The 15,576-nt window shown below is 39.2% G+C and overlaps 1 protein-coding gene across 4 annotated transcripts in view; it reads right to left on the bottom strand.

Moving 5' to 3' along the window:
• The window catches only part of NOX4 (NADPH oxidase 4), a 361,705-nt gene extending 352,785 nt beyond the window's left edge, over positions 1 to 8,920 (bottom strand). For all 4 annotated transcript variants that reach the window (XM_035009409.1, XM_035009407.1, XM_035009408.1 and 1 more), the window contains exons 1-3: positions 8,843 to 8,920; positions 8,313 to 8,455; positions 7,558 to 7,653 (exon numbers count right to left, since the gene is read on the bottom strand). In XM_035009409.1, the coding sequence (XP_034865300.1) occupies positions 7,558 to 7,653; positions 8,313 to 8,369 (153 nt within the window). In that variant the 5' untranslated portion in view covers positions 8,370 to 8,455; positions 8,843 to 8,920. The remainder of the gene's footprint in view (positions 1 to 7,557; positions 7,654 to 8,312; positions 8,456 to 8,842) is intronic.
• Between the last annotated feature and the right edge of the window lie 6,656 nt (positions 8,921 to 15,576).

Here is a 15,576-nt window from a genome sequence, read left to right as displayed (position 1 = left end):
AAATGGTTGATATTTGATTTTTTATCAAAATGGCAATTCCATATAGTTCAGCCTACTATATATAATGTCACATAGAGGCAGAAGAGCATAATGGTCAATAATACAAGTTCTGGAACCAGGATATTTGGGCTGGAGTCCTGCCTCTGTCACTCACTAGCAAGTTACAGAACATCCCTAATTCAATTGCTCGGCTGACAAATTAAAAATATCTACTCCAGCGGCACCTGGGTGGCTCAGTCGGTTAAGCATCTGCCTTTGGCTTGGGTCATGATCTCAGGGTCCTGGGATCGAGTCCCAAGTCAAGTTGGGCTCCCTGCTCAGCAGGGAGTCTGCTTCTCCCTCTGCCCCCTCCCCCCCATCACTCATGTTCTCTCTCTCAAATAAATAAATAAAAATCTTAAAAAAAAATCTACTCCACAGGATGGATGGAAAGGTTAAATAAATTAATCCACACAAAGCTCTTAGACTAATGCCTGCTACCTAGACAGTCCTCAGTGAATGTAACCTACTATTGATGTTATTAATATCATTAATAACAAAATGAAGGAAGTAGATTTGAAATTCTCTGAAATTAATTCCACCTTCTAATTCTATTCTGTTTTGGCTGGTATTGATAAAAGAGAAGTATACAGTGGGCTTTCAGCTGTATACCATAAGGAGGTTAAACACTGAGTGCTATAAGTCCAACAAATATTAAGGAATCAGAAATAATTTAAATAAAAATAAGTTTCATAATTCCTTAATAATTTGTTTGAGACAAATCTAAAACAACTGTAATGCTGAAAATTATGTTATCTTAGGGGTAAATCAATAATTTTCCTTAACTTCTTAAATTGCTAAACATCTTTAAATATCATTTCACATAAGATGGAAAGCTAGTGGTCTCTACATTGTGGGGTTTAATTTGTTTATGCATATGTGCATAGAGTTGTTCATCATAACAGACTGACTGTTGGACTGAGGATAGATGGACCAGTATAGTAACCAAGCCACTCATTCAGTGGGTGATGGTGAGCAAATCACTTCAACTTCATTTTTCTGTTTGGGAAAATGAGGAAGAAGTCTAAGTAAAGATGCCAAAGCTTACTTCCAAGTCTAAAATTCTGAGTCTTTATCTACTGTAAATGGATTAAGAATATAACGATTGCGTCAAAGTAATGTAAGTCATTTCACCTGGCAATAAACAGGAAGTAAAGTATTTTCAAATAGCAGAATGTTAAGAATAAAGACAACAACAACAACAAAACTCCCATTCAGTTAAAAATATCCCCTGAATTGAAACCACAACACATGCCTGGGTAAATCTAAGGGGTAACTTTTACATTTTATGCAATAAATGAAAAGAATTAATGATCAAGCCTTTTCTGAAACCAACAGATGGTATATATTCCTTCTCAGCAGAAGTAAAGCTGCCTGGGCCAGCTATGAAACAAATAGTGACTTAAAATTCCAGGTCCATTTGTACAGACACTCTAATCTCTGACCTTAACAAATTCACATGACATCAGATTTCTGTCTCTGAAAATTGTTAATTATGATATAACTTCTAGGACTTTTGCGAGGGTAAATTAGTTAATGTTTCTTAATCACTTCAAGGATAATGATTAACCAAAAAAAGATCGTCACTGTGAGACTAGAAAAAATCTCCATGCTCACAGCTTTCTTCCAATTAACATAGGTATCTCAATAAAAGTTTTTTAAAAAGAAAAAAAAGATCTTCATGACCGTGCAGTAGATCTAAAATAATAATTGTGAGGGGGCGTCTGGCTGGCTCAGTCGGTAGAACATGAGACTCTTTATCTTAGGTTTGTAAATTCGAGGCCCACGTTGGGTGTAGAGATTACTTAAAAATAAAACCTTTCGGTGGCGCCTGGGTGGCTCAGTCGTTAAGCCTCTGCCTTTGGCTCAGGTCATGATCCCAGAGTCCTGGGATGGAGACCCGCATCAGGCTCCCTGGTCTGCGGGAAGCCTGCTTCTCCCCCTCTCCCACTCCCCCTGCTTGTGTATCTCTCTCTGTCAAATAAATAAAATCTTTAAAAGATAATAAAATAAAATAAATAAATAAAACCTTTCAAAAAATAAAGTAATAATTGTGAGACAAAGCAAAAAAAGTTAAATTTCTCATCACAACACCATGAGAATATCTAGGTTGAAACTGAACGGTCCATATACAAATGTAAGTTTTGGGGGGAAAAGATAATAAAACCAAGACACACTGAATCTGGTACCATAAAACATATTCTCTACTCAAAGTAAGATTTTCTTATCAATTAAATTATATCTGTTTAATTACTAAAATGTCAGAAATATAATTCAAAAATAGATGAACTTCAATATGAGGGCTTCTATGAATAATATTTTGAGTTAAATTGCTCCAACATTCCAAAAAATCTAAGAAACTAAGTTTCTCAGGGTCAGTGACAACACATTGGGACTTTCTAGTAAAGTGCAAGCAACTACATTTTCCATTCCTTGGAAACAAATAAATCAAAAATAGATTTTATCTTAAAAAATCAAGTACTCCTTTATTTAAAAGCTTGTTATGGGAAGGTGGAGGAGGTTATTGCTCGGTTAGTTTATGTGCGCGTGTGTTTGTTTTGGCTTCCCTCAAAAGACTTTTTTTTTTTTCTTCTTAGCTTAATTTTAAGATTCCAAAACTCACAGCATGTCATAATTAAACATCTCCTAGGAAGTGCACAGTCTGATTAGCACATTAACTCAGGCATAAACCAACCGTGACCAGGCTGCCTCCGGGTCTGGGTCAGACCAGTCTGGGAAAGAACAGTCCTGATGAAAACTCCTACTAAGATACATTAACCTCAACATTATTTTATCTTCCATCAGTTAAGATCTTTTCTCTGTCAATTCTTATGCAGTTTTTTTAATTGTTAATTCTGGCCTGAGAACAATCAACTAACATCCTATAAATATAAATAAATATAGATAAAAAATGGATCCACTAGTTCTGAGAATGAAATAATTTTACCTTCATTCTCAACGGTTCCCACCACCAAAAAGCTCAGATGATTAGGGCGAAGTCAGAGATATTTTTATGATTACACACCAACAGCTAGAGACCGTGACTTCTTATCCGATATCAACTGTTTTGGAAAGGGAGAGCAAGAGGACTACCCATATCCTGATGTCTTTTTATTGGGCAGGTTGGGGCCAGCTGCTTGCTGTAAAACAAAATGATAAGTGCAAGTGACCACGGAAGTAGAAACATCTTCCCCCACAGTCTACACTTACACCATCCAAAACGGTAGCCATTAACTGCACACAGCTATGGAGCATTTGAAATGTGCCTAGGCCCACCAAGAAACTCAATTTTTAGGTTTACTATTTTTTTTTAATTTAAACTTAAAGCTGATAGTCCTTTGTGTTATTAGAAAAATTTTAAATATGTTTGCAACAGCTTGGGTATGCGAATTCACTTTTTTATTTGTAAAAATTTTATGAAATCTAAACACAAGTATTTCTGATGAAAATCTGGTGACTGAATTATGATGTGCACAAGTATAAAATGCATACCATATATTTCAAAGAATAGGCAACAGGCTAGAATACATCATTGATATTTTTTAAAATATTGGCTACATGTTGAATACTTCAATCCAATACTTTAGATAGACTATTTTAAATAAAATATATTATTACATTTAATGGCACTAGCATTTCACTTTTTTAATGTGCTACAAAAAAAATTTGAATTGCATGACTCATATTACATTTCTGTTGGGCAGCACTGATGATGAGTAATAGTAACCAGTGGCCTAACTATCAGAGATGGGCCAGTGAAGTGTTTTGCTGAAAATCTGTGTAGCATGAGGAAAGGCAAAAAGGCCAGACAGAACTGCAATCACATCCTAGCTCTGATTCTGAACAAGTCATCAGCTTCCTCCGCCCACCTTTTCCCATGTATAAAATGGGAAGAATGGTTTCCTAGCTTAAACCAAATATTTGTAAAGTGTCTGGCATATGACAGGAATAAACAGTTGAACACATAGTCGGTTTTCAGTAGAAAACAGAGATTTCAAACTACTAAGAATTAACTGCTTGTCAATATCTATGCGTTCTTGTAAATGGACTATATTCTGTAGACCCTTCCTTCCCCTCATACTCCTGCAACTTTGTTACTACCTTACATTTAAAGATGAATAACATCAACCTTTATACTCCATGTTATTATCAAAATAATCAACAACTGGAGGGACTCCTTCCATTTGTGTTTTAAAGTGGTAGTAAATTCATTTCCAGGAATACCACCATGATTTTTATGAATCTAAAATTCACCTTCAAAAGAGACTTATGGGAACACCTGGGTGGCACAGTCAGTTAAGCATCCGACTCTTGATTTTGGCTCAGGTTGTGATCACAGGGTCATGAGATTGAGCCCTGCCTGGGGCTCTGGGCTGAACGCAGAGTTTGCTTGAAATTCTCTCTCCCTGTCCTACCCCTCCCTCTTGTGCTCTCTCGCTCCCTAAAATAAATAAATAAATCTTTAAAGAGAGAGAGAGAGAGACTTGTAATATCAGAATATTTATTATGTCCTTTTCAGGCTATCTAAAATTCATCACAGTGGGACCTTGTTCTCGTGAGTGTTCGGTAGGCTCTAAGATGCTCTATCTAAGGCATTAATAATAATGAAGTAGCAGTATTAAACATGTAAAAGATGGAGCCAGCAATATTTATTTTAAAATTAATTATATCCCCTTGTTATACTCTATTTTCTTTGCGACTTGAAAAATGCCTGCAAATTCTTACACTATGAGGTAATACCATAATCATCAAAAGATTAGGAATGATAAGCCTAGGACAAATAAAATTAAGTCCTCCTTCATAAAGCAAATAGTAAAACCACAGAGTTCTTGTTTCACTAAAAAGTAGAGTAAGATAGACTGAAAATATTCCAAAATTGTTTAGATAAATTAATGCCTAGAAAATCACCATATAGGTAACTACTGAAAAGTGAGAAGTTTGGAAGTCATCTTTCATTTTTCAGGAGGATGCCAAGGAGAAAAACCATTCCTCCCCACAGTGACTTTTTTCATACAGTGTTGACTTCTGACAGGATGGCCTAAGGGTCAACTCACTATGGTCATTCTTAGGTTTCTATAAAAACTAATTTACAATGACCTCTCTCTTCTTCTGTTTCTTGTACTTTTCACTCATAGTTTTCCATTTAGCCCTTTTGTCATTTTTTTCCTTCATTCATCTGATGAGTATTTATTGAGCCCTTACTATGTGCCAGCTGGTCTGCCGGCCTCACCATTGAACCTCACTAGCCTGTCATATTATTCAAACAACAGCACTAGAGTGAGATGGCGAGAGGCAAAACATACTTAATTTGTTTTAATTAGTTGGGTAATACGTGTGTGTATGCATATACTCTTCATCATCTCTGACTTGTCACCAAAATAAATTTGAAGTTGTCACACAGCATCCAAGCTCATAAAAATTAACTTGCTGGTTTCCAACATAATTAATTTTTAAGTAAGTTATTATTTTAGCTTATACTATACCATAGAGCTGAAATCCAAAGTTCATTTGTGGCTTCAAGTTACCTATTCTTAGATTGTATATTAATACAAATATCTCTTTACCAAAATTTGCCATTTTTGATGGCAAAACTTGCCATCATAACTCTTTTGAATTTTCTCCAAGTTATTCATATAGTTATATAATAGGTCAGATATCTCCTACTGAAAAATCTTGTGTTCACTAATTCACAACTAAGGGGGACTTTCTAGGGGAAAAAATTAAAAAGACAGGTCAGAGATCTTCATACATTTATTAGAGAAAATTTTTCTTAACTTGTTTATTCAATTATAAGTATATACTTGTTCAATTTTCCATTAGATTGTAAGAAACTTGAGGGCAGGGGCAAGGGCTCACTTTCTATGTGTCCATTTGAAAAGCATGGGTTTCATGACAGTTTGATAGTCAAATGGAAAGTTGGTTAGATGAAAAAGAGAAAGAAATGTTCAGATTTAAGAGTTACCAATAAAATGAGGAGCACTTGGGTGGCTCAGTCAGTTGAGCACCAACTCTTGATTTTGGCTCAGGTCATGATCTCAGCATTTGTGGGATCGAGCTGGACATCAGGCTTGCGCTCAGTGCAGAGTCTGCTTGAGATTCTCTCCCTCCCACTCTGCCTCTGTCCCTCCCCAGTGTTCTCTCTCTCTCCCTAAAATAATAAATAAATATATTTTTTTAAAGTTAGCAATAAAATGAGTTTCATCTTTGAGACTATTTTTCTTAACCCATTAGTTAAAAATACAGGTGTTGGGTGATGATGATGTGTCGATGTAGGTTCATCAATCATAACTTATGTATCATACTGGTAGGGGATGCTGATAATGGGGGAGACTATGCATGTGTGGGGGTAGGGAAGCATATGGGAAATCTCTGCACCTTCCTCTCAATTTTACTGTGAAGCTTAAAAAGCTCTAAAAAAATAAGTTTTTTAAAAAATAGGTGTTAAACTTTAAAAATATCAATTGTGTGACCAATAGATAATGAAAAATAGTACTTTATTGTATAAAATAAAACATCAGTTAATTAATTCAATCTCAATTTATTGCAGTCTTAGCATGTGCCAAGCACTACTTTCCTCAGACCTGAGGTTTAAAGATAAATAAGATCTGTAAACGTAAAGTACGAAATGGAAAGTTGGTTCCACAAAATTCATGTGAACTAATCACAATTTTAAATAATCATTAAACCATGGAAAAGAAAACAATGCATCTCCTACTTAGAATGTGTTCACTTCCCCAATGAAAAGGAATGACAAAATCTTTTTCATATGCCCTAAAATTTTTCAATACACTTTATACTTTTTGCTGGTTGCTCAGAAAACGCTACCTCCTAATACAAAGTAAGATGTCTTTAGTGCCTCTGTCTTTTTTAAGGAGTCAAGTAGGAAGGGAATGGAAAGAATGAAATCAGAAATGTCATGGAATAGAGAAAAGGAAAAATATCAACATGATAAATCGGAGCAAAATTCTGCACAATATCATTCTCGTATTAGGCCAGAACACTGGACCCATAATCAACCTAGGGTAAGAAGCTAAGAAATGCCTAGAAATGAATAACCGCCTTAGACACATACTTTGTGAGAACTGGCAGTAAAAGGAAACAGTGCAGAAATCTTCTGGATAAGCTTAGGGGCAAGGCTGAAGTCTTGATTAGTGAAAACTAAAAGCCTGTCATTGGTTAGTCCTGCTGGTGAAGCAGAGCCTTCAAGGCACTTGGCAGCCTACAAGAGGTAGCAACTTCACTCAGGCACTACTAGCCTGGTCTGGCAGCTTCATTCCTTTCACTTCACTGTACATAGTATCTTTGGTTCTTAAAAGAGTCAGTCATTTTAACCTACATGAGTGTAAATGATACATCAAGGAAACCTGACCACTTTAGAGAATGACAAACCTTTCTGAAGTGAACACCCAGGGACTTTAATAAATGGGTTTCTTTAATAAATGGAAGAACTGACCAAGCCTGGTAGCGATGCCTGCCTACCTTAAACCCATTCTACCAGGTTACCCAAGTCCCACTTACCCCTAACATCTGGTGGAGGTAGTGATACTCTGGCCCTTGGTTATACAGCAGGAAGGCTTTCCAGAAAAGCAAAACATTCAGGGAGAGCCAGATAAACTAAATCATACAGAGAGAGAAAACAAAAATTAAAAATAAACATTACCTGATGAATGGAAACCTCAAGTACATTCATTGGACACAATACTTTCTGTGGAAGCTGGGTTAGTAATTGCAGAAAGCATTTTCAATTAACCATCAAGCTGAAAACCACTCAGAGCAAAACAAATCTGCCCTCACTCAGTCCCTGCACCTGAGATTAAGCATTCGGGTTGCAAAGACGTCTCCTAAATGATCGGCAGACATCCCCTGCAGTACAAAATGAGCCTAAGAAATTAGTGACATCACCACGTCCCGAGCATTGCATGTTGTTAAAATGCAACACCAAACAAAAGCAATCTGGGAAAAGAGCAAAGGGGGGAAGATGTTTAAAGGGTTAAGAAAAAGATGTGTTCACTACAAGTGATCTCTTCTCCCCCCCTCCACATCCGCTCTCCCATCAGTGTGCAGCAAAGTTCCCATGCATTTGGAGCGGGGGTGGGATGGGGGGGGGGGGTCGTTATTATCTCCAGGCATGAACAGCGGAAAGTTTTGTTAGTTGAGAATATTTGAATTAGAGGCAAAACGTCTCCAGCTCCCCACCCGCGCACGCTCAGAGAATGAATCAAAGTCGCTGCACGAGAGACAAAACGCAGGGAGAGCCTTGCCCGCCATCCTACCAGGCAGAGGTGTTTAACCCCTTCGTTGGCCAGCCAGTTCCTCCAGGACACAGCCATGCCGCCGGCCCCGCCGCGCTGCGCTCTCCGCCCGCCGGCCTGAGAAGGAGCGGCGGCGGCCGGGGCAGCGGTTACAGTCGTGCGGCCTGCGAGGGGGAGGGGGGGTACGGAGGGTCAAAGACTGGGTGGAAGCCCGGGCGCCGGCGCCGAGCCAGCCCGGGCGGGGTCTGCGTCCCCGAGCCGGGTCTTCCGGGCGCCGCGGCGGCAGCCCGCGCGGGGTCTGTGCTGCGCCCTCGGCCGCCCCGGGCCGGCGCTCGGAGCGCGCGCTCCTCGGCCCCGCCGCGCCCGCCCCTTTGTCTGCGGGCGAGCCTGTTGCTGCGGCTGCCGCCGTTCAGGGTGTCCCGGCTGGGAACCGGGAGGCGTCCCCCGCAGCCTCAGCAGCCTCAGCCCGGCCGGCGCGGCTCGCAGAGACCGAAAAAGATGTGGATGCCCTAGCGGGGAACCCCGCCGCACCCCCGTACACTCGCACACACCTAGGTCTTTGGCACCGGTCGTTTCCCCCGCAAAAAGTTCAACTCGAAGAGCCTCCGTAAAGAAATTTGAGCCGGAAATAGCCTTTTGTGTACGAGCGTCCGCCTTCTCCCGCCCATCCTCAGCAACTCATCCCACCCCAACAAGCGCCTCCTCGCAACCCCTTACCTAAAGCTTTCCTCTACCTCCCTCTTCTCAGTCCCTCACCCCTACGCCAACCCACATTCATGCAAAGCTTTGAAGAAAATTCTGAATAAAAAGAGGCCAGCGGTATAATGGTTAAAGCTGATGTAATTCTCAGGGGGCTTTAGGGAAGCTCAGATTCCCTGTTCGGAAAAGTGCGTTTTATTACCTAGTATCAAAATCTGTTTAGTAATAGGAATCCCCTCAAACTTGTACCAGAGGCCTGGCGAAGGGTGAGAAGAGTATGGGATTGACACAGGCTACCTATCCTACACCGCAAATTATCAGTATTAGGAAAGGGGGGAAAATCATTCATATAGAAGAATGTCTGATGCAAAGTAAGTGTTCAACAAAAGTTTATGAAATCAGGAATTTTCCAAACTTTAACAAGTGGCAGAAAAGGTAAACCACTAGTAGCCTAATCTCATGGCTTTCAAGCTTTTTTTGTTCTTAACAAAGTCCACTTTACAACACATGCCATAATATGTAATTAAAACTAAAATATCATAAAATCTTCTCTTACTACAGCAATTAATTTTATGGACTGATTAATGACAGCAACCCTCCTTTCGAAACTTGAATTAATCCATATCAAGTGTGGGTTTCATTTCATGCAGTTCACTTTCTAGTAGTCTGTCATTTCTCTGTGATAAAGGACTTTCCTGTTTCATGCATGATCAAATCCTGAAAACTGCTTTAAATCTTTCTGGGGTTAGGAAGCATATTATTTATAAATAGCACTCTGTTCTTTGTAATTCCCATGTGATACCTAGAGGAGCCAAAAAAAGACCACACAGGGAACACAAGAAGAGTCACCACTGAGGAAGATCAAATTCTGGGACACCCTGGTACTCCTCACATTACACCTCTAAGTAACTGTCTGAGAGCCCTAAGTTCAGTAGATGGTAGGTAAAAAGGGTCCAGCAAAATGGTTTGGTTCTAGCCAAAATTTGAGAGGAATGAAGCAATGGAAAAATAGTAAAACAAAAGACATTTTTTCTTGACTTAATTGATCTAGTTCTTTTTTTCTCCAGTTTTATTAGGAAATTATTGGCACACATCACAGTATAAGTTTAAGGCATACAATATGATGGTTTGGTTTATATGTATTGTGAAATGATTACCACAATAGGATTGGCTAACATCCATCTTCCCATATAGATATAATAAAAAGGAAAAAAAAATTCTTGGGATGAGAACTCTTAGGATTTACTCTCTTAACTCCTGCATATCATACAGCAGTGTTAGCTATGGTCATCATGTTGTACTATACCTCTAGTATTTATCTTATCACTGGAAGTTTGTACCTTTCACCATCTTCCTTCAATACCCCCTCCTCCCATCCTCTATCTCTGGTAACCACAAGTCTGAGCTCTTTTTCTATGAGTTGTGGTTTTTTTTGGTTTTTGGTTTTTTTTTTTTTTTTGGTTTTGGTTTTTGTGGGAGTTTTGTATTCCACTGATAAGTGAGATCATACACTATTTGTCTTTCTCTGTCTGACTTATTTCATGTAGCATAATGACCTCAAGTTCCATCCACATTGTCACAAATGGTAGTATTTCTTTGTTTCTTTATGGCTGAATAATATTCCATCAGCGCACACGTAGGTTCTTTCCATGTCTTGGCTAGTGTAAATAATGTTGCTATAAACATGGGGGTGCAGATATTGTTTCCAGTTAGTGTTTTCATTTTCTTTGGATATATTTCCAAAAATGGAATTGCTGGATCATATAGTAGTCCTAGCTTTAATTTTTTTGAGGATCCTCTATACTTTTTCCATAATTGCTACACCAATTTACAATCCCACCAACAGTGCACAAAGATTCCTTTTTCTTCATAACCATGCCTTGTCTTGTCTTTTGTTGATGGCCATTCTAATAGGTATGGGATGATATTTCATTGTGATTTTAATTTGCATTTCCCTAATGACGAGTGATGTTGAGCATCTTTTCATATACATGTTGGTCTTTCATGGATCTTCTTTGGAGAAAGATCTGTTCAGGCCCTTTGCCCACTTTTTAATTGCTTGGGTTTTTTGTTTGTTTTGGTTTGGTTTTTATTTTTTGCTATTGAGTTGTATGAGTTCTTTTTATTTTTTGCTATTGAGTTGTATGAATTCTTTATATATTTTTCAGATGGATGGTTTGCAAATATTTTTCCTATTCCATAGGTTGTCTTTTCACCTTATTGATGGTCAAAGACAATTTTTTTTTTAAAGTTCAGCTACTTCTAGGGAAAAAAAAGACAAAAATAATGGATCTAGCTCTTACCATGTACCTACTACTTGTCAGTCACTGTCCTTGGTACTTCATACTTAAAATCTCACTTAATTCACTTCATAGCTCTCCTAGTGGAAGTCAGTGCCCCTACTTTAGAGATAAAGAAACTGAAACTGAAAGAGATTAAACTCACCTGAGAAGGTGGGGGAAATGGGCAGATGTTGGTTAAAGGGTACAAACTTCCACTTATATGATGAGTAAGCTCTGGAGATGAAATATACAGCACAATGATTATAAATAACAATATTGTAATATATACTATTTGTAAGTGTTTAGGAGAGTAGATCTTAAATGTTCTCACCACAGAAAAGAAAGGATAATTATATGAGGTGATGGAGGTGTTAGCTAAGCTACAATGGTAATCATATCACAATAGATAAGTATCAAATCAACATATTCAACAGCAAATCAACATAACCAACACTTTAAGCTTACACAGTGTTATATGTCAATTAGATCTCAATAAAGCTGGAAAATGTTAACATTACAATAAAGACTAAAAAAATCAAAAAAGAAGAGAAACTTGCTTGGGATGGCAAAACAGGATTTGCTTTCATTTCTAACAGCCCATAATCAGATACTTTTGTGTTCTGTAGAATGATAGAATGCTATGCACATGTTGATTATTACATTGATCCCTATTATCTTGTAGGAGTTCTGTAGAAGGGGCCCAGGATCTGACTGTGTACTTTGCCTTACAAGGAAACAATCCTGCAAGCTATCCTCAGGGGACAGAGCTATTGCCCTGTTATGCAGGAACTCTCATTAATGAGGTTCTTTTCAATATTTTCTCTAGGCCAGATGGGTTAGTGCAAGGAGTTACTTTCTTTACCAAGATAGGAAAGCCTGCCCTTGAAAGAAATGAGGAGAGAGTTCTGTGGTTGTATCAGCATTCCAAAAATCATAATGAAAGAAACAAATTGCATTCTTGCCAGGAAAAGACTTCACAGGAAAAAAAAATCAATGACAACAAATACCTTTGCTGTTGGCTTAAATAATAGGAAAATAGAAGTGACCACCCTATGCTGATTATAACCTGTTTGGCAATTAGAGATGTTCTTGATCTGTTATTTGTTACTTAATAAACACTGTCTAAGGTAGATAGTTTCCTTCAGAGTATGAAATCCATGGGGAAAAAATGATCAAAGTTTACCCCTTTGGCCTGCTTTATTACTCCCTCCTTTATGTGTCAGTTCAGAGGCATGCTTTGCCAGGAAACTTTTTCTAGCTCCCTTCTCCTGCGTGCTCATGCAGATGCATCCTGTAGTCTGTGCACTTTTCAGTGTGTTCCTAATATTCCGTGCACATGATCGTTACTGCATTTTCCACAGATTTTTAATTTCATTGTATGTGTGTATGTCTAATTCCCCCCATCAACCTCCTCAAGGACAAGGATCCTGTCTTATACAGTTTTTATTCCAGGACTAAGGACAAAGATGAAAACATACCAAGAATGAGACCCCTGGGTGGCTCAGTCAGTTAAGCATCTACCTTCAACTCAGGTCATGATTCCAGGGTCCTGGGTTGGAGCCGGTGTTGGGCTCCCTGCTCAACAGGGAGCCTGCTTCTCCCTCTCCCTGCTCCTGCTCTCTCTCACCATCTCTCTCAAATAAATAAATAAAATCTTAAAAATATATATATACCAGGAACTTACAGAGTGAGTACTAGTTAAGCATATTATCCTTGTTTCTGTGTTCCCTCAAATTCCAGTTTCTCAAGTATAACTTTCTGGTAATGTAAGAAAAGTTTCTGCTCAGCTTGGTAATTAACTGCCAGTAAGGAGAGAGGTCAAGGACCCTTTGATCTAGGCATCACCTACACCACAGATCATAAGATAAGCAGTTGAGACAAGTGGGCACCTAAATTAATTTCCTGGGGCTGCGGTAATAACAGGTTGTCGCAAATTTGGTGGCTTAAAACAAGAGAAATTCCTTTTCCCACAGTTCTGGGAGCCAGAAGTCTGAAATCAGACCATTAGTTCAAAATCAAGGTGTCGACAGGGCCGCACTCCCTCCTGAGATTCTCAGGGAGAACGTGTTCCTTGCCTCTTCCCCATCCTGGTGGCTCCTGGCCCACCCTGCCTTGTGGCTGCTTCACCTCCACTCTCTACCTCCCCGGTCACTTCTCCTCTTCTGTCTGTGCATATGCCCACTCACTCCGTGCCTCTCTCTTCTAAGTAACACCTGTGATGGTATTTAGGGTCTGCCCCCCCATGCCAAGATCCTTAACTTTTTTTTTTTTTTTTCAGATTTTATTTATTCATTTGAGACAGAGAGATACAGAGAGAGAGCGAGCATGAGCAGGGGAGAGGCAGAGGGAGAGGGAGAAGCAGGCTCCCCGCTGAGCGGGGAGCCCGACGTGGGGCTCGATCCCAGGACCCTGGGATCATGACCTGAGATGAAGGCAGACGCTTAACAATCTGAGCCACCCAGGTGCCCCGTCAAGATCCTTAACTTAATCACATCTGTAAAACTCTTTTTCCCCCCACCCTTCTAAATAAAGTAACATTTATAGGTTCCTGAGATTAGGACCTGATATATTTGGGTGGTCAGTTTTCACCCTGCTATCCTACCAAAATTAACTTATTTGTTATTAATTTTATTTCTCTGGTTGGATATGCCAGCCTCGGAGTAGGATTTTTGAGGAAATTCATCTTAAGAAATAAAAGCTGAAACTCCTGGTTAGCAAGAAATCAAGAAGTCAGAAATCATGCAACTTTGTGACTTGATTGGATTTACTATTTTTCTTTTTCCCTTATCTGATTATCAGGAATGATAAGTGTTAAACTCAAGATGAAAAGAGGCTGTGTGTTTTTCTTACGAACAGAAAAGAGGAAAGTAGGAAAACTGTCCTAGGATGGGATGTTACTGGCTGAGTGGACAGAGAATCCTAGAGGTGTGAGTAACTGACATTAAAGAGAAAGCAAACCACATTGTAAGCTTTATTTTCCAAAAAAAAAGTATCTGTGAGGGCATAAGAACCTCTCCAGCTTCTTCGGTATTTCTCAAAGAACTGACCTAGCTGTGTGAGTGCAGAGAGAACGTTCCAAATTAACTGAATCAGATGATGGTCTACACTTGTTTTTGTGTAGAAATGACAATGAGTCACTGTCTGGAACTTGTCCCCAGACTTGTGAATTTCTCACTGGTTTCCTGAGGGGCTCTTCCTTGCCAAGGGTCTCAGGGACATGGTTTCATTGAATAAAACTGAATGATAATAAATTTTTGTTTGGAATTACTCTACATACAACACTTTACCAAACTTCTGGATTTCACAAATCAACAAAATTTCAAACAGAAAAAAAATAAATAAATGAAACCAACACAGACTATCTAAATTTTGCTACAAAGGACAACCTCTAAAATGAAAAATAAACAAAAATACCATATACTTCCACTTCATTAAAGAAAATTATTTTCTACCAAAAAGAAATAATAATCGTAAGAAATTTTGAATACCTTCAGCTTCCACAGAAACTCATTATATTCTTTCTCTCCCCCTTCCTCTCTCTCCTCATTATTTTTCATTATTTGAACCTGAAATCTCATCTATAAGATGGGTGGAGACATTCTTATCTTCACCCTCATTTTATACACGAATGAATCAAGGCACATGAACAGTAACTAACTTGCCCAAGGTCACTTTTTCATGTTTCTGGAACCAATTCCAATGTGTGTGGAGAGTGGGAAGGAGGGGAGTTTCCCCACACCAACAAAAAATTCTCCAAACACCAGCTGCGTGTCCTGCAATTCAACTCGATTCTGACACTATCTAGAGAGTGTCAGATTCCACAGGTTAAGGACTCATTCCTACAAGACTGCCCCACTCTGTCCCCTACTTCAGATGGCAGTCTCACCCCCACGTTGTTACCTGTACTTCAGACCGACTGGCTATAAATTAGAGGTTCCCACCACCCCCTCCTCAGGTTCAATTGATTAGCTAGAGTAGCTCACAGAACTCAGAGAAACATTTTACTTACTAGATCACCAGTTTATTATAAAATGATATAACTCAGGAACAGCCAGATGGAAGAGATGCATAAGGCAAGGTGTGGGGGAAGGGTGCAGAGCTCCTATGCCCTCTCCAGGCACACCACTTTCCTAGCATCCCCACATGTTCACCAATCCAGAAACTCTGAACTCTGTCCTTTTGAGTTTTTATGCAGGCCCCATTACATATGCATGATTGATTAACCCAATCACCATGATTGGCCACTGGTGATCCGTTCAACCTCTAGCCCCTCTCCCCTACTCCTGGGGGTCGGGCTGGGGGGG

This window comes from Mirounga leonina, unplaced genomic scaffold, assembly GCF_011800145.1.
Source record: "Mirounga leonina isolate KUSES-001 unplaced genomic scaffold, KU_Mleo_1.0 Mir_153, whole genome shotgun sequence".
In the NCBI taxonomy this organism is placed as follows: domain Eukaryota; kingdom Metazoa; phylum Chordata; class Mammalia; order Carnivora; family Phocidae; genus Mirounga; species Mirounga leonina.
The sequence above is the reverse complement of the archived record's forward strand: the minus strand, read 5'-3'. Positions and strand labels throughout refer to the sequence as shown.